At 32.5% G+C, this 18,783-nt stretch overlaps 2 protein-coding genes and 1 long non-coding RNA gene across 5 annotated transcripts; 1 reads left to right on the top strand and 2 right to left on the bottom strand.

The window, feature by feature from the left end:
* Positions 1–3,673: 3,673 nt before the first annotated feature.
* Positions 3,674–3,897, top strand: LOC123199945. Its single transcript, XR_006498468.1, has 2 exons — positions 3,674–3,789; positions 3,821–3,897. It is a non-coding gene; the product is annotated as an uncharacterized LOC123199945 (long non-coding RNA).
* A 1,400-nt stretch (positions 3,898–5,297) lies between these two features.
* On the bottom strand, positions 5,298–7,995 carry LOC123199944. The gene is made up of 3 exons (XM_044615001.1): positions 7,868–7,995; positions 6,727–7,167; positions 5,298–6,398 (listed from the first exon to the last, which is right to left on the bottom strand). Exons 2-3 carry the CDS (start codon positions 7,126–7,128, stop codon positions 5,562–5,564), a joined length of 1,239 nt encoding a protein of 412 aa, XP_044470936.1. The 5' UTR covers positions 7,129–7,167; positions 7,868–7,995; the 3' UTR covers positions 5,298–5,561.
* Positions 7,996–11,548: 3,553 nt separating this feature from the next.
* Positions 11,549–16,807, bottom strand: LOC123199980 (protein arginine N-methyltransferase PRMT10-like). 3 transcript variants are annotated; one of them, XR_006498484.1, is made up of 9 exons: positions 16,513–16,807; positions 16,234–16,426; positions 16,042–16,147; positions 14,925–15,114; positions 14,097–14,282; positions 13,909–13,992; positions 13,313–13,535; positions 11,863–11,900; positions 11,549–11,659 (listed from the first exon to the last, which is right to left on the bottom strand). XR_006498484.1 is itself a non-coding variant. In XM_044615042.1 (8 exons), the coding sequence occupies exons 1-7, from the start codon at positions 16,717–16,719 to the stop codon at positions 13,359–13,361; spliced, it is 1,143 nt and encodes a 380-aa protein (XP_044470977.1). In that variant the 5' UTR covers positions 16,720–16,807; the 3' UTR covers positions 11,734–11,900; positions 13,313–13,358. The 3 variants fall into 3 exon arrangements, 1 of the variants encoding a protein (XP_044470977.1); XR_006498485.1 differs by having other exon boundaries at positions 11,549–11,656; XM_044615042.1 differs by lacking the exon at positions 11,549–11,659 and having other exon boundaries at positions 11,734–11,900.
* Positions 16,808–18,783: the final 1,976 nt, after the last annotated feature.

The raw sequence follows: 18,783 nt of genomic DNA, 5'->3' as shown, positions 1-18,783 counted from the left end.
CAAAATTTATTTTTTTACTAATTGATACAAATGTTTGAGCTCCACCAACGTATTTCATATTATCACCTCTGTTAACCCAATGTCTACCATATTCAAGCAAATATATTAGCTTACCCATATTTTTTGCACAAAAAAATATAACAGAGATAAATAACCACGCAAAACTCAAACACGCAAACTGAGCAAATACGCAAAATGCAAACGCAAACGCAAAACGCAAAACGCATACTCAAAATGCAAAACGCATACACAAACGCAAAATGCAAAACGCAAACCGCAAAACACAAACGCAAAAGACAAAACGCAAACACGCAAAACGCAAACCACGCAAAACTCAAAACACAAACCATGCAATTTACCAGAAATATACTGCGATTTTCAATTTTACTTAGATCTGGGTAACAAAACTATTGGATGCACAAATGTAAATATTTATAAAAAGATTCAAACAAAAGAAAACCATGTAAGAGGTGCTGATTACAGTTTTTAACTTTTTTTCTCTAGAAAAGTTATTAGCTTTACAATTTTTTGAATACAAATTGCTATTTATATAAAAGAAATACAAAAGAAACTTACTTGATATATGATGATGATGAATGACAGAGACAACACTGATGAAATGTGTTGTCGTTGAAGTGTTGATAGAAGAAGAGCGTTGAGAGAGGAGATGATGGTGAAATAAGATGAAAACTACGTAAGTAGATTAGTTATGTGAAATGAGAATGTGGTATTATTGAAATAAAAATATTGGTTTGCTTATAAAAGTATAAAGTACTACGGTAGACCTAAAAACGTATAAACGCTTATAATTTTATTTATTTTAATTAATTTCCCTTAAGGTCTTGTATTCATGAGGCTATTAATTAAAGGAATGTATTTTATTTGAAAGTCAAGACTCAATCCACATCCACATGTGATTTTACTGTGTAATTAAGTATTGAATTTATAAATAAATCTAGAATCTTAAATATAATAATATGTATGTTTGATAATTATGATTTGGTCTACGTAGTGATAATGTGGAATTCTATAATTAGCAATTGTTTATAAATATCATCAGTGAAGGAATTGAGATCAGATCTTATCTTCGTCTAAAAAGTTTACAGACAAATCGAAGGGAGAGAGAGATTGTTGGAGAAAGAGATCATCAGAGATGACACGGAGGGGGTAATAGGAAAATGAAAAGTAAACCATAGGGAGGAAAATATTACTTTTTTAAATTTGACCTAAGAAAAAATTGTTAGTTTTTTAAATTTAGATGGGGGAGGAAGAAATAAAATTTTAGTTTTGTTTTTAAATTAATAGTTAAATGATGATTTTATTCTTAAAACTAACGGACTTAATAACTAACAAATGAGAATTTGAATTTTTGAAAAATAATAAATGAGAATTTAAAAAAAGAGTAAACCTTGGGTGGGAATAAGTCCTGGATATTACATGTCCTTCTATAACCACAACTCATACTCAACATCAATAACTTCTAATCTAATCAATTTTTACAAATCTTTTGATTCAGCGAAGAGAGACTTATAATTTATGGGTCATGTATAATAATAAACTTTTGTGCACTCGGTTTTTAAGATCTAAGTAGATATTTAGATAATATATTATTATATAATTAAATAATTTTAAATTAAAAATAAAATAATACTCAATTACATGATTATACTTAATGTTAGTAACAATTGGATACTCAAAATTGAATATACATTTCATTGTGTCATGTTTAATATGAACAATAAAAATTGGAACCCATGTCCAAAATTGTTAAGTTACAATTATGAGATAAATGGAATCCTTAACCCTGATCTCTTCTTATTAATTAATTGATTATGCCTCTTATTGTAGCACACTTGTGCCAAAGCATTCTAGCTGGCTCAAAACTACCTAGTCTTTCATAAGATGTGATATTTTGGCATTGGCAGCCAAAGATATATTTATGTACTCCATGAGCATTCCACTTCTTAACCATCACCAGAACTTGCCCTATCAAATCAATATGATTGACAAAGGTAAATGAAATCAGACCAAATACGTATGCTCCACTTAGCTAGATTAGACAATTCTCGTAGATGTCAAATTATTATAATTAAGATATAAATTAAAATAATATATGGTATGGAATAGTAATAATAAGAATAGAAATAGTAATAGTAAGATTGGTGTCAAATTAAACTTATTCGAATTTATTTTATTGAGTTTGACTCAAATAAATTAGAGATTTAAAATTTTTTTGAGTTTAAACTTAAGCTTGATTTTGAATTTTAAAGATATTCGACACATCAAATTTGTAAGTTTAAAAAATTTTGATACGAATTGATTAAATGATGTTATTTTAACTAGCACACATCAAAACGATATTATTTTAGTCTTTTTTTTAATTTGGATATAGTACCAACTCAAACTTAAAGTTTGGTTTAAAATTGAATTCAGACTAAACTTGAGCTTAACTCTCCTCAAGTAAGTCAAACTCAAATAATTTTATGACAAGTTGAAATTAGATTTGATTGGAATTGATCCTTAAAATAGTAATATAAAGTAAAGGAAAGAGAGAAATGAAGGTGGGGACAGGGCATAAGGTTGCAGAAGAGAAGCAAAATCACATGGGAGTAGCAATGATGAAGAGATACAGATGAGACAATGGCAGGGGATTTGGTGGAGCCACTTAAATGCGCAACTCTTTTTGTAGCCTTTCCATATTATTTAAATTCAATCTCAGCCTCAATCAATCTTCTGTCATATTCATTTACATATATTTTTAACATTTTACATATCGGTCGACATGAACTACATGAATTTCTACTTATATATACTGACCAAGGAACCTATTTTCATGACAAACCCACCTGTGCCATTCCTCCTTTATTTAATGCTTCAAATATTTTTCTTTGTTTTTTTTAATTTCTGCTAACCAAAGAAATTTCCTTGTTAAACAAACAGACTGCATAATATGATGAAGAATCACATATAAATAATCATGAAGAGAAAAGGGTTCATAAAACTCTTCCAGGAGACTTAACAGAACCCTGGAAACTTCAATATTTCTAGCGTTTATAATAAACAAGACTCTTGGTAGACTATTTAGGCAAAACACATTTTTTTGACTATACCCGTATAATCTATAGAGTATTGGCTAATAACGTTTAAACCCCCTAAAATTATGTTATTTTAATTAATTTTCCTCATTCAAATATTATACAACTTAAAACTTTACCATCAAATTCATAGTCCATAACTAATAATATCCATCAATAACACTTTATAATTGAATCATACATCCAAACTCAACTCCATTGACATAAACATTCATAACTTCTTGTATGAACAGCTTAAACCACACATTCACACGGTCAGAAAAACCTGAAACTAAAGTGCGTAGAAAAATTATTAAACTAAACTGGAAAAGGAGGAAAAAAGAGTTACACAACGGGCTACCTGTCTACCCAAATAAGGAGCTTAGTCCACATTAGGAGTATGTAGATTTGTTCCGCCATGACAGTTGAAAGTCCATGGTTTTGGTTATCAGTCAAATGCCACTGTAAGATACAAGAAACCGTTAGTTTAATTTTGTCAATTTTCAATACGATATGCCAGTGTCTGTAAAACACAACCAAATATTTTCATGTTTACAGAAAATCCATAACCATTTTGACCTCTTTATAAGTGCCCTTGCTCACCTCCTCATAACATATTGGTAACTTGTATTAGCTGTCAGCATGTGGTATTCTAGTGCAACCTAACAGGAAATTGTGGCAGGCAGGAAGCCAGGAAAATGCCAACATTCTTTTGGTTTATGTTCAGCCAACTTCGTCTAGGCCAGGTTTATGTTCAGCCAACTTCATCTAGGCCGGAACATGACATCTAGCATTACCAGAAGGGATCACTGATAGCATAGGATAAAAAAGAACAACATACAAATAAATTGAAACATGAATCAGCCCGTTCCTCACAAAGATTTCATCTTATTGCATAAGAACACAATGAAAAGATCCCCAGTGAGAAGACTAACATCAACAAAAGATGGATACTTGAAGCTACCTGACTCATTAACTGGGCAAAGACAAAGATATATACTGAAAAAGAGGGATAGAGACTTGGCATTTAAACCACAAATCCTAGGACCTGCAAAAGAGTGTAATATCATCACAGATGAAATATGTTGCCAAGTGCCTAGGACATATGAGCAGGTTACTGGAGGGGTAGGTTGCTAGCTATTGTTCAAAACAATTCAAGTGTGCATGTACAAGGACTCACTAAGATGATCCCTCACAAAAATGTTTTTCTAACTTCTTAAATTCATGTCGTCACAAGCTTCCAGAAACTCCATCCATGATTGGAAGGACATTAAATAAGCTTCACTAATTACTAATTTTCAAGCATCAAAACCACACAAATGGAGAAGCAAAGGAGCACCATGAAAGAAACCATAAAAAAAAAAAAAAAAAAAAGATTACTCCAATCTGAACACTCTGCATCAGAGAGGCTGTAGAATGTGTATCAACAAGCAAAGAGATTTGTACACTGATGTGTTGAAGTGAAGCTTTGAAATAAAAACTTTCAAGCAACCACTTATCAGGTCATCCAATGCCAGGCCAGCCACAACATTCTGGTCTTAAATCCTTCAATAACAGAGATATTTAAGTCCCACAAGTGGCCTAAAATGGAAGAATCCAGCAAACATGTAAATTAGCCACAGTTAATCATTGTCAACTCTCCTATAAAAAATGCCCCATAGCTCAAACCAAGAGAAAATGCGGCAAACCCCAACTCATGTTGTGACATTGGGAAGAGAGGCGTACAAGCCCTCCAACTTTGGCCCTGGAAAATGCAGGGTAAGCATCAATAATATGCTACAAAGTAAAAATACGTAAAATACCGAATGTCACAGTGAATATCAAGTTATCCAAGATCCAGGTCATATATATAAAAGATAGAGGGTGGGACAACTTTCTAGTTTATGATCCAGACAAAAGGAACCTAATGAACCCTATTTATATGAATTAAATGGCAAAATGATGTCACTGTTAAATACTTTGAGAGACAAACTCATAAACATATTATTCACCAGCCTTTAGTAAAATGATAACACCACAAATAAAGACACAGGTTCAAGTGTTGGAGGAAGATTTACATAGTAAAGAATACATCTGATCGATGCATCTTTTGAAATACAACTCTAATCTACAATGTCGAAATTTCAGCCTTGATATATCACAATTGTACATTATATATAACAACACACACAAAAATATAAATAAATTGATCCATTAAACATTAACAAGTTGAAAAGAAGAAAGGAGAGTAAGAGGGATGATTCTGATTAATGCTGCAATAAAAGAGCAAAAGAGACGCACAAGGATGAGCTTAGAACTGTTAATTTTGATGTTTGTGTTACACTGATTTTAAACTAGACCGCTATATGCCATAATGCCAAAAGAGAATGATTGATAAACATTTCTTTTATCATGCTTCTTACAACAGAGGGGCATCAAAGCAAAACTTTATGATATTCTACACCTAGCAAACAAAAAAATTGAAAAAAAAAAACCCAGAGTATCCAGTCATCTAATGGGAATACTGTTATCAGCAGAAACTAAGTTTCTTATCAGCTTTAAATGTTCATCATTTGATATATGGAGTGAAAGACGAAGATTTGTCACAAATGCTTCTTGTTCCCAACTTAAGGGTCCTGATGCATGCAATGCCTCCATAGTGGATCTGTAGGCATGCAATTCTAACCTATGGATTTCGGCTTCCAATTCCTTTTTTGTGGGGAGACTATTTCCTTCATCATGTCTCAACCAACAAAAAGATTCAGCATCACTAAAATTACCATCAATATCTTCAGTAGGACCTGTAGAAATACAACGAGGCAACTTATAGGAATTGTTGCTATTGACACTACAACTACCAACAGAGCATGTAACACTCTGAGCATCATTTGAATCTATGTTTACTGCTAGAGAAGCTCCAGTTGATTTTCTCCTTTCTGCTTCGACTTCAGAAAACCCTGTTGTTCCATCATTGAAAGGAGGATGGATGTATATTTCACTCAACATTTCTTTTGGGAAAGCAACAGCTTCTACCTGCTCAGGTAATGAAGATGGATTTGCAGCAACCACTTGATGCAATCTGCCATGCTTGTCAGTTCTTCTTAACTTCTTGACAGCTCCACTATATCCTTCAACCTGAGAATGGCAATGAGGAGGTCCTCTCTTCAGAGTTTTAGATGAAGCAATATGGGATTCATCCGCATTCACATTGCTCTTAACAGGAAAGCAATCATTTTTTACATGCAAATTCATCTTTGTATTTGTCTTCTTAATTTGATAGCTTGAAGTTTGACAGTGCAATGTCAAACTTCTATCATGTTTCCGATCTTCCCAACTGCCAGAGCCCTAAACGCACAAAAAAAAAAAAAAAATTTTGACTCATAAGATTAGCAAAAAGTTTACCAGGTATATCAGTAAAAAATTACTAGATGATATCTAAACTGCCCACATGAATTGTCAACTTCAAGCATTTTAATTGGCAACTCAACCTTGAGTTCACATTATCCAAAACAAAAAATTTATTCCATATCTGATGGAATTAGAAGATATTTACTCAGCACAACAAGATGAGTTTGATTGAAATAAAATGCATATAAGAACTTTGAATCACAAGCATAAAACAAAATTGCAGGAGAAATAACTAGTGAAGAAAAATGATTCAGATGAAAAATACCTCCCCAATCACAACCCATTTGTCATCTTGCCAAGATTGTCTCACCCGTATGTCAAATTCCTTAAGTTTGAATTCCAAAGAAGATCCAAGAAGCCTGACCAAAAAGTATTTCTTCCCTAAAACCATTGAAATTCTTGCCATTTTCCAAGAAAAATTATCAAACACCTCTACTATATCACCAGGAACCCAAAACTCCGAAACGTCCAGTAGAGGAGGGTAAGGCCTGATAGACTTCCTGGAAACTCTATCCCAGAATTTCTTGTCATTGGCACTAGAATACCCATCGTATCTAACAGTGTAGTTATGGCCATTACCACAAATTATCTCTGCACAACGCCAGAAGCCAGAGGGAACCTCCTTCTGGCTCAAAACTTCCACTTTATCTCCTTTCTTAAATCTCATTACTGCTATTATGGCTCCCGAATTCCCAAAGTGCAAAAGCTGTTGTGAAATCAAGTGATTGAGTTAGAACTAAAAAAACGATAGAACCCCTTTTTTAAAAAAACGAATAATTCAAACAAAAAACACAGAGTCAAATCACATGATTAAAAGATTTGAAATTCCTAAAAAGAATTAAAGATTAATCCATAGGTTTGGATTTTAGAAAATTAGTAATATAACACAACGTATTATGGCTGCATTCAATCCAGTGAAGATCGTTATCTCTCATTTACCATACAAACAAAAAATAGAAATTTTCAGTCGCTCAATTTCTTTATTCACCAGCCTGCTCCAAAGCCATGAGAAAAACTACATAATGCAGACCTAAATATAATCATAAATTATTTTTATTTATTTAGAATTTAAAAAATGAAAAGAAAAGATGAAATCAAAGAAGAAAATAATACAGAATCGATCAGACGAAACTGATTCATTGATCAGAGAATTGAATAGCACCACATACACTTTAGGCTATGTTTGGTTGGTGAGAAAATGCCAGCGCAAACATAAAATAATGAAGAAACAAAACTACAATAAACAGACCTTAAGACTAATATTTAGTCAGTTCAACTTGTGTTACATAAGAAAAGAAAAGAATACGTATCTTTTTCTTTCACTAATATTTAGTTTTCTGAGCAACCAAACAGAAAGTCAATTAGATCGTAGAAATAACAAAATTAAAACAAGAGATTTGACTGACCTCGTAGGATTGAAGAGAAACAAAAGCTCGTAAAAAGATTGTTAATGTACCTGAGTCTTGCGGGAGGCTTAAGAAAATGTATGCAAAAGAAAAACAAAGGATGGCCTAAAAGCTAAGGATAGCTTGTGGAGTCGTGCTGTTTTGGGATTATTAAGTGTAGGGTGTTATTGTGCGCCGTGGTGCGTATTACGCACAGATTAAACAATTGACCAATGGAATTGGTCAACAAAAGAAAATGTTGAAATAATAAAATTAGGAAAAAGGGTCAAATGAAGTTGGAGTTGAAACCAACCACCATATTAGTAATGTTCAAGCTTGAGTCATGTCTTACTTGTTCCTTATTGGTCAAAATATTCAACGATACATATAATAAATTTAAATTTAAATGTAAATGATTATATTATTGTATTATTAAATAATTTTAAATTCTAAATATAATAACATTCGATCACATAATAATAAATTATCATTTATATTTAAATTTGTATCTATTATTTATTCATATAGTTCTATTCATTCATAATACGATTAGATTTGAATTGAGTTTGATTCGAACGACTTTAAAATAAGTTAATCTTAAACGAGCTCGAGCCTACAACTTCAATATTTTTGAGCTCAAGCTTAAGTTTTGGAGTGTTTAGCTCATTAGCTAAAAATTTTAATGCAAAATAATGTCGTTTTAATGACAAGCTAATTAAAAAATCGAGTTCAATTCAAGCTTGGAATGAGCCAAACTCCATCTTGAAACAAGCCGAGTTAGAGTTTATTTGAAGCGAGCTCGAGCTTGAGCTCAATTACATGCAAATCGAACTGAGCTCGAGTTCGGCTCTATTCGAATCCAACTCTATTTATAAATAAGAATAAGCAATGTTATCATAGGTATTTTTGAGTATATATATGAGATGTTATTTTATTATAAACAATGTTATGCGTACCCACTTTTGAGTATACAAATGAATACACATATAATATATTATTATATAGTTAGAATTTTTTTACCTTTGATTCAAAATTATTTAATCATTTAATGACACACATCAAGTGTATATTCAAAATAAGTGCATACAGTTTTATTGTTTTAATATTAATTTAAAATCATATAATTGCATGCGAATTTATTATATATGTACTTATTTGTATACTAAAAAATAGATGCGCATCGTTTTATTGTATAAAAATTGAGATGGTTGAAGAGGATCTGACCAGAGTATCAAGTAAAGGAGGCATAGGAAAAACTTTCCAATGAGATGGTTGCCATAGCCATTCACTTTTGTTATCTTTGGAAAAGAATAAAGAAATTACATTGGTATAAAAGTATTAGATTCTGAAACACTATGAAAGACAAGTGACTAAAGAATGAAACAACTGGATACTTCATAGATAAAATTTGGGTTATGACAATACATATAAGTTTTTAGTTTATTAAGCTTTTGATGGTGGAACTCAATAAATTATTATAGAAAAAGATTAGGTCTTGTTTTGTATGCATGCATGAGAAATCACCCATTAAAAAAATAGTTATTTTGGGAGTATATAAGAAAGAAAAACTAGTTTTATCATATCAAAAATCAATCGAATTTGGAATTAATTTTGCATCAATGATTGGTGCATCAGATTTGTCTGAATCCCTAAGATTTTTAATTCACGTATTCTGTAACATATATGTGTATGAATCACATCATTGTGTTGAAATTTAATTGATTAATTGCATGAATATTATGTTTTAATTTGCATATTTAACCGAACAAGAAATATTTTGATTGTCCTTGATAGTTTGACCACTTAGAAACGTAAGATTATATCTTTTTGTTAATTATTAGAAACATGTATTTACCGTTATATTATTGATTTTTTTTTTTATGAAAATTTGGTTGAGTAACACAATGGAAATACAATTCACTAGAACAAAAGGGATAGTGTTGTAATTACATAAAAAGATATACAGAGATCCTAATAAAACGAATCTAGACATTTAAGAAAGTTTGATAATTTTGTTATTTCTTCTAAATATGAAAAGATCATACAATCTCGTGATAATAAGGGATAAAGATTGAATGTGATTTCATTAAAATGGGAGAATGTTATCCTAGTACAACTTTTATGTTCTGAGTAATTCAAGGTTTTGTTTTGTATGAGATTAAAATTTTATAAGTGGATAATCAGAGAATTTTACCCAACTTCGTATGTCCAGAACTAGTGGACGAGTAATTTAGGTTTTCATTTTGTATGACTTCGCTATTTAATCCCAAGTTGATAAGTCCAAATTTTTCACATAAACAAATATGTTAATCAAACTTTGACCTTTAGGTGAGACTCCTTCGCTTAACCATTCAAACGAACACTTCTTCCTACAAATTTATAATAAACATTACTTTAAGGCTTCATGAAACTCTCTCTGTATGGGATAATCAATGAAACCTCAGAAATTAGTCATTTTTCACAAAGAAAAGCTGAATCAAAACAAAGAAAAATATACACTGTTACAAAATTACATTGACAGATTTTCTTCTATTTATCAAGAAAATTAATAAATAAAAATTGCATAATAAAAACAAAAAATGGATTACATATCACCTGTGCGAGAAAAAACCCAAAGAATTAAAGCACAGAGAAAGAGAACAAATGGGATGAGGTGAATGGCATTTTCTGCGATGGACTTTTGATGCAAAGCGATTTCCTTTTTCGAAGCATCAGAAACAGGATTGTAAATCGGTAAATCATCGGAAGATAAAACGTTTACAGGTGAAGAGGTTTTCATAGCCATGGCAGCCGGCAGCAAGTTGACCAAGAACTCATCGGAGGCTCGACAAGAGCTAGATGACCTATGCATCTTCAGATGGAGTGAGACAAGGCCAACGAAGGGACACGAGACTTTTATAGGAAAAAAAGGAAGCTTGGTTTGGACTGAAAATTGGATCCTTTGAACGAAAAACTTTTAGTAGGATTTTAATAAATAAGCTCGGCGAGAAAGGTGCTTGCGGTGCAATTAAAGGGATGCATGCATGTGCATGGGAAATTAAAAAAGGATGAAAAATCTTAATCTCCGGGTGTCTTCCATCCTCATCTAGGAACACGTGACTTGTGAGGGAGGGAACAACGTGGTGATGGAGTCAAATGCATTGAATAACAAAATTACTTAAATGACCCATTTACCCGCCTGATTCATGTTTTCCTCTTCCGTCAAAACATGATCGGAATGTGAAACCAATTTCACTTTTTTCCTCTAACTTCCTATATATATATATATATATATATATATATATAAAATGACGCATTTGCCCACCTGATTTGCGTTTTTCTGTTCTGTCAAAACATGATCAGAATGTGAAGCCAATTTCATTTTTCCCCGTAATAGCCCCTCTCTCTCTCTCTCTCTCTCTCTCTCTCTATACATATATATTTATTTATTTAACCATTCATTTAAAAAGAAACCACCAACCACCTAAATCAAATCGTTTTTTTAAATCAAACTAACCATATTAAATAAATAAAATTTTGAATTTTATGATCAATTTTGTAACTATTGAACCAGGTATACCATTGCTCCAAAGGCCTGCTCTCATTCCACCAACTTCAAAACTATTTTAATTTTTCAAATACATAGATTTGGCCAATTATCACATTCAAAATTCCTCAAACATTAAAATTCTTAATTTTCCACAGAGAACTGAAAACCGTGGATGCAGGAAAAATAGTAAATAATTTCTCGCTCCTATATGACAATTTGCCATACAAGGATACATATACCTCTGTCAGCCACTTGCAGTATTAAAATCAGCTAATCCCCGCCTTCTTAGAGAAGATAAAATGAAAAAGAACTAAAATTAGCACAGCATGAAAGAAAGACTATAGAGACAATTCTGACATGTTCACAAAAATTTTCATTTAAAACACAACATATCGATTTCGACATCGGAGTGCCAAAAAGAAAAATCGCCAAAATGCCCATTTATGGGATTTTTTGATACATAAGTATACAAGAATGTGATCATTACCAAAACATACATGTCTGAAGTTGTCTTCCAATCATACACTGGCCAAATAAACAAAATAAAAAAAAGACATGGTTAGAGAGTCCATACAATTCTATGTTTCATAAAGAACTAAATAGTAGAATGTGAAAGAAACAAAGAATTGCCCATATCCAGAGTTGTGACAATATCATATTTAGTTTGTAAGTGAGAGACATTCTTATACATAGAACAAATCATAATTTGGTTTGCAACTGATTGTGAAATTATTGGTAAAACATATTAAACCACATGTGTGAAGGTGCACACAGACAAATCAAGAAGAACATATCCATCAGTCATTTGTCATTCTTCTAAATGATCTCAGTTTCCAGTCCATTTAAGGAGAAAGTCTTCCCTACAAATGCTGAGTATACCAATCCAATAAAGGGAAGCTGTTTGGCAGATTTTAATCGAACTTTTTTTTTTTTTCACTTAAATCCAATCAGTTTTCTACACTTATCCAGTCAATTGTATGATTAATTTTTTGGTTAGTTTCCCGTTTAATCTCCTATCAGTTTCCAGCAACTACTATGCCCCATTTCTCCTTAAAAAAAAAAAAAATCGTTTCAGATTTACATCACCTTCAACAAACTCAGGACATAAAAACAACCCAACAAATCCACAAATCAACTTCAGTTTCACTTCAGATTCAAGCGCCCACAAACACAGATTCACAACCCAAACCCAAAAAATCCAGAAACCCATCCACTGTAAAATCTCAATTGACATGAAATATTCACAACAAAATATCCACAAATCTTGCCTAAAATTTAGCCAACCTTGAGATGGGGAGGAAGATGTGTAAAGGGAAGAGAAAAAGAGGGAATAAAAGATAATATATTCGACAGTTGTCAGTAGGAAAAAAATAAAAATAAAAAGATAATAGTTTGGACAGTTGGCAAAGGGGAAGAAAAAATAACAAATACATATCATAAAAAAATTCTAATTTTCCCGCCTTGAGAACAATGTGGGTCTCAAAGAGACAGGTGATGTTAGGACCGAGGGTTTTTTAAGACACATCCTAAATCTAGAGGTTAGGGTTTAGTACACAAATGATAGTTAGGGTAGAAAAAGAGGAGAAAATTAGGTTCTTTGGGCAACCTTAAGGCTAATTTAGGAGGTTTTCAGTGCCTCAAATGGCAAGAATTGGAATGCCTCGATTTATCCTTGTAAATACCTTATATCAATAAAATCAGACTTAATATCCTCATTTTCATCAATTTCTTGCTGCGTATGAGTGAGTGTCTATGTTCCTAACAGATTTCCAATTCCACAGACAAAGAAAGCCCAAATATAGATCAATTAGCAAGATAAGGCTCATGGACTATAATTGAGTAGAATATACCAGTATCTTAATCAGGGGTTTGACATCATAGGGTATAGGCAGATCATGTTTTGGAATTTCAGAAAATATAGGAGTTGTTGTATGTACCTTAGCCAATGTTGAAGTTTCCAAACTATGTGACCTGTTTCTCTCCTCACTCTATATAGAACTTGTTGCTGAATGGTGGAAGAATATTGCCAGAAGAGTGTCTAATGTCACAACCAAGATCAATCTCCATCAATCGATGATTTTCCTTGGACCGGTTCATTGAGAAGGAAATATTCAGATCATCCGCTTCACTAACATGTATAGGAGGATGAAGAAGGAAAACCTAGTAAAACAGGCAGTACTTCAATATTCAATCGAAAATTGCTTCACTGAAGCAAGAAATCATCAAGTGCACAAAGCTGCAGAACGCCCATGCTAGAGTCTATAAAATACATGCATAAATGATAGGTACACAATTAAAATCTTACAATAGAAAAACTTTAAAGCAGATCTTATCCGAAAAAATTAATTGATACCATGCAAACTTGTCAAGAAGAAGATGCAGACAATAAAACCTCCTAAGAAACAGGTAAATGATTAGGTCTGTTGTTTTACTGGCGGAGGAAAACACATCCCTCAATGAAGAAACTTATAGATCTTAGATAAAAATAAAAAAAATAAATAAATAAAAACAGATTTATTTTTCCCATACAGACCTGCTGGCCCCAATGTGTGCCATCATCTATACTAGGTGCAGTTGTCAACTTGATCTCTTTCTGAGCAGGATCTACCTTGCTTCCCTGTTGACCAAACCAATAAAAAATTTATGTACACTCCACTCAATATATGACTGCCTGAGAGTACAAGCATGCATCATAATAAGCTGCACTGTGGCTCAACTTACTCTAAAATGGACATCAAACCATCCAGCAAATCCACAAAGCCTTGTCCTCTCTCCAATGATTGATGATAAAAGGTTTGTTCTGACTTCGATGATATCATTCACCGTAGCAGTAGAACAATCAATCTCCTTCACAATAGCTGATGTCCCTATAACTTGATTTGGATGAAGGTTGCTCCACAATGATGTCTGCAAAAATTAATATTATGCTCTTTTTGATGATAAAACATAACAAAAGAACATGCTTTCTCATGCATGAAGGGCAAATAGATAAACAAACTCCTTATTTAATATGCTCCATAACTTAAAAGTTATAACGAAATTGGTTTAGAAAGAATTTAAGCACTACGATAAAGACTGATTTGATAGTTTACTACTCAACAGCAAATCCCAGTTCTGCTATGGGGAACATATTCCACACATAAACCTTATAAGAAATCCAAATTCAACAACAAAGTTTATCCAAATCCCTTCCAAAACAACCAAAATTTTCAAAGATATCCTCAATGAAATTATATCAAAATAATAAGCAGCATACCAACTGGTTTGTCACACCATTCAGCTAATGCTCACATAAAGATATAGCTCTTAACCAATTCAAGCTTCAGAAGGACTCGGAAGGGGGACTGTGATATAGTCTTGCTTGGCTAGCAAGTATAATTTTTCAGGTAAATATCAGAGTTATAAATATATGTTGACAACATCATAAGACATCAAATATGAGATTACACAAGCTTATAAATTGAAGCATCAGAAAAGTAAAATTCTGTTAATTTTAATGCATTTTCTTATATTAATACTCCTAAAGAATATGAAGATTTTAAAATTTACCTGTAAATAGTATTTCTTCTGCTCTTCAGAGAAAGGCTTTGTTAAAACATTCATATCAACACCATAGGAAGTCTTAGTGTCATGGACAAAACTATACCAATCGTCCATTGATCCTTCATAATCATTCCTTTTCTGGTCTCCCAAACCGGACCTAATTGGTGCCATCCACATGCGAGCATGACTAGGATACCTGAGAGAGCAAAAGTTGTCTGATTGTCCGAAAATAAATTACAGATATCATAAGTAATAAATAAATACAACTGAGCAAACTCAAACTAAAGGGTTGAAGAAAACCAACTCTGCAGCCCAACTAAAGCATAAGTGCAAGAGAGTGAGATATTCATTGAAAATCATACTATTTTCAATGCAGGGACCATAAATTATTAACTTAGACAAAGCTATGGATTCTCGAAATTTTCTTCTCTAACCTCTCCCTAGCAGAGGTAACTTAGAGAGGAAGATTCCTGTAAGAACTTTCTACCCAAATCCCCACAATTGTCGTTCCCACCTACTATACTAAAAAAAACACATGCACATTTAGTCCTCACTATCATGAGAAATTCCTTTCGATGATTGAATACAACTCAAAATCTATGAATTTTAACATTCTAGTACAAGTTCAAGCATTCAAATATATGCAGATGGCCAGAACATTACACAGTTGAGTGTAAGGGCGTATGTTAATGTTTATCTTTATCATATCCTATATGGTCAAATCTTCAGAGGACCTTGAATAAAAAACTACCCTAGCCCTAAATACCAAATAAGTTGATGAAGAAACAAAAAAGTGTAAAAGCCAAATTAACATTTAAACTGTCTCTCACTAGCTAAAATCAAATCAGGGATAATAGTTGAAAACCAAAAAGTTCTTCGCAATCTATATTATGTATCTTTTACATGGAAGGTTAAAGATTTGGCCAGATAAGATGCTGCAAATGCATACCTAGAGCCTCATTACACAAACATTGACTATTCTTGCAAAAAAGAAACAACAACAGTAACTAGTTTTACGTGCTCTAAATGTAAGGATAAGACAAAAGAAGAAAACGAGAAACTAAAATGTGTAATTGTACATGATACCAAAAAAAAAAAAAAAAAAGCATTTTGAATCTCTCACATGACTCCAGTTGGCTTCAACCAGCGATCACGAGCACAAATCACCGAATCAAACATAGACTCCCGAAGAAGAAAGTAGCCCATCCACTCCGAGATAATTACATCAACTACACGTTAACCCAAATGTATTATTGGAATTCATCTCTGGCATATAAACCATAATGATAAAAAATATATATTTGAAATATAATACCTTTCTCTGGTAAGTTAACATCCTCTATAGACCCCTCTATCACTTCAACCAAATGATCAAGATTATTAGCTTTGACAAGTGTGCGGGCATGTTCAACCATCTTCGTAGCTTCCACAGCATACACCTTCTTTGCGCCTGCTTGTGCCGACCAAATTGCAAGAATACCACTTCCAGTTCCTACATCCAACACGGTCTTCACCACAAGTACAGCAAACTAATTAAAAATTTAACATTCTAATAAAAGCCATTTAGAATAACTAAGTACAATAAGGCGCCTACTTTTCCTTGAAAGTGATGCTTGTTCTCAAATATGGCGTTGAAGTAAGCGTCCATGCGGACTCGATCAGAGAGCATCTCTTTTTGATGGTAGAGAAAAGCATAGGTGCAGAAATAATTAGCGAAATCGACTCCCTTGTCCACAGTTGGAACGCCGCCACTTTCCCCATTGCTGCTCGCAGTTACGACAGCGCTTCTGTAGCTCCCCATGCCTCCTCAATTAGGCTCACCGACTTTCAGTAAATGGGAGGGAAAGAAAATTTGTTAGGGCAACGTCGCTGTACAACTATGGGCTCAGCACCTAATAACCAATTAACTATAAGGCCAGCCCACATGACCATGTTCCATCAACGGTTCCATGAATGATGAAATGGCAAATTATCATTGGTTTTTATTAAAATGACTATTTTTTTATTAAGATTACTAATTTATTTATTTAAATTAAAATTACTCATTAATATAAATATTAAATTATAATAATAAAATTATATATATAAATAATATTATTTTATTTTCAATTATTATTATTTATACACATATTATTTATATATATAACACTACTTATCTTTAGTGTGATTGGACATATAAAGTTTTAAAAATATTTTCAAACTTTTTAAATTTTTGAAAACTCTTCTGAAATTTTTTAACACTTTAAATATTTTCAAATCCAATATTCAAACATTAGCAGTTTGGACACACCCAACTGCTCTAAAACATATCTTATGTCTAAACATTACATAGTGTTGTTAGCTCACTTGTTGATAAGCCTCATGCCTCATTGATCTACCTTTCCGGACTGTTTCGTCATAGTCAAACATTTCTTGTTTATGCCTTGCGCTTGTTTCTATCTTGCTTGCATGTACATCGCATTTTCTTGTCTGCGTGTTGAGTCTTATGTTTGTGTCATGCGACTAGCTTCCCTCGTCACTTGAGCTTCTTGACTCACCTTGCCCTCTTCAAGGTGGATCACTTCTGCGCACCCCCTTATACGCCGTCGTGCGTGTGCCTGTGAGGTATTGCACACTTACTCAATGTCACTGCACATGTCTTTGTCTAGCTTTGCTGTCTACCAAACATATCAATTGACACTCCAAGCAACTTCTGTTGCTTATCGGATTCTTCGTTGCCTCAGCCCACAACAACTCCTACACTGTCCAAGCATGCCCAACCATACGACTCCTAGGCCTATTGTCAAGTCCGACATGCCAACCCAACGCATTTACTCGCCTTAAATCATTGGGGGTCTGACACTTTATTGTAATAGTTAGAAGAGTATTGCAAAGTACACAAATAATATACACAAATATTAATATATCATATGATTAAATTATTTTAAATTAACAATAAAATAAATATAAATTATATAATGATATGTTATTATTTATATATAAAATTATATATATAATTTTATTATAGTTGAGAACCCAACAGCCGTACCCCCAATCAGTCTACAAAAAATTCATTTCAATAAGTCCATCCGCCAAAACTGCTTAAATCCACAGCCCCATTGCATCATAAAAATTAAATCCACCCGTTTTGCCAAGAATGGTGGTGAGTTGAAAATTGCAACAATGATATTCTGATTTAGTAAACATTATAATTATTATAAAAATAATAAAAGATATTTTCGTCTTAAACTTTACAATAAATTAAGAAATTTGACTTCTACCCTTGAAAAAGATAGAAAATATTCATTTAAAAGCCAAACTTAGGTGGGAAACAATTATTCTCTCTTCACAAGTATAGATTGAGATAAAATTCTTACAGAATATCCCCACAATTGTTTAGTCTTGTCTCACAAGATTTTAAACAAATATGTATTAAGTAGGGTCAATGCTTTTGTTCATAGCAGAAAACTTTACCTTTTCAACGTGGGGTTGAAATCAAAGACTCTTTCTACCGAAATTTTAGTGCTTTTGTTCATAGTAGAAAACTTTACCTTTTCAACCGGGAGGGGAGGGGGGTTGAAATCGAAGACTCTTTCTACCGAAATTTTTTTTGGGGTAAGATTGTTTTCCACCCAAAATTTGATGCATTTTTTAAGTTATGTCTAGGGGTTAAAAAAATTTAAAATTTCATATGAGTCTATTATTATTAGAATTTTTTGTTAATATATGGATAAAATTATCATTTTATTAATAATATTAGAAAAATATAAAATTCATTAATTTTTCCTTCTAAGTTTTAAAAATTAATAACTTCACTCATACTTAAAATTTTATAACTTTAAAAAATCACATTTTTCTCTAAACCTTAGATTTTTTTACCCACTTG

Source organism: Mangifera indica, chromosome 17 (assembly GCF_011075055.1).
Source record: "Mangifera indica cultivar Alphonso chromosome 17, CATAS_Mindica_2.1, whole genome shotgun sequence".
In the NCBI taxonomy this organism is placed as follows: Eukaryota; Viridiplantae; Streptophyta; class Magnoliopsida; order Sapindales; family Anacardiaceae; genus Mangifera; species Mangifera indica.
Note: the sequence above shows the minus strand (reverse complement) of the source record. Positions and strands in the feature narration are given on the sequence as shown.

Coding starts and splice junctions, on each gene's coding strand:
- LOC123199944 (XM_044615001.1), bottom strand. CDS start 7,128: ATGAGATTTAAGAAAGGAGATAAAGTGGAAGTTTTGAGCCAGAAGGAG. Junction 6,399..6,726: donor AATGGGTTGTGATTGGGGAG/GTATTTTTCATC, acceptor TTGTGCGTTTAG/GGCTCTGGCAGTTGGGAAGA.
- LOC123199980 (XM_044615042.1), bottom strand. CDS start 16,719: ATGGGGAGCTACAGAAGCGCTGTCGTAACTGCGAGCAGCAATGGGGAA. Junction 16,427..16,512: donor AGCATCACTTTCAAGGAAAA/GTAGGCGCCTTA, acceptor CTTGTGGTGAAG/ACCGTGTTGGATGTAGGAAC. Junction 13,993..14,096: donor GGTTTGATGTCCATTTTAGA/GTAAGTTGAGCC, acceptor TTTGGTCAACAG/GGAAGCAAGGTAGATCCTGC.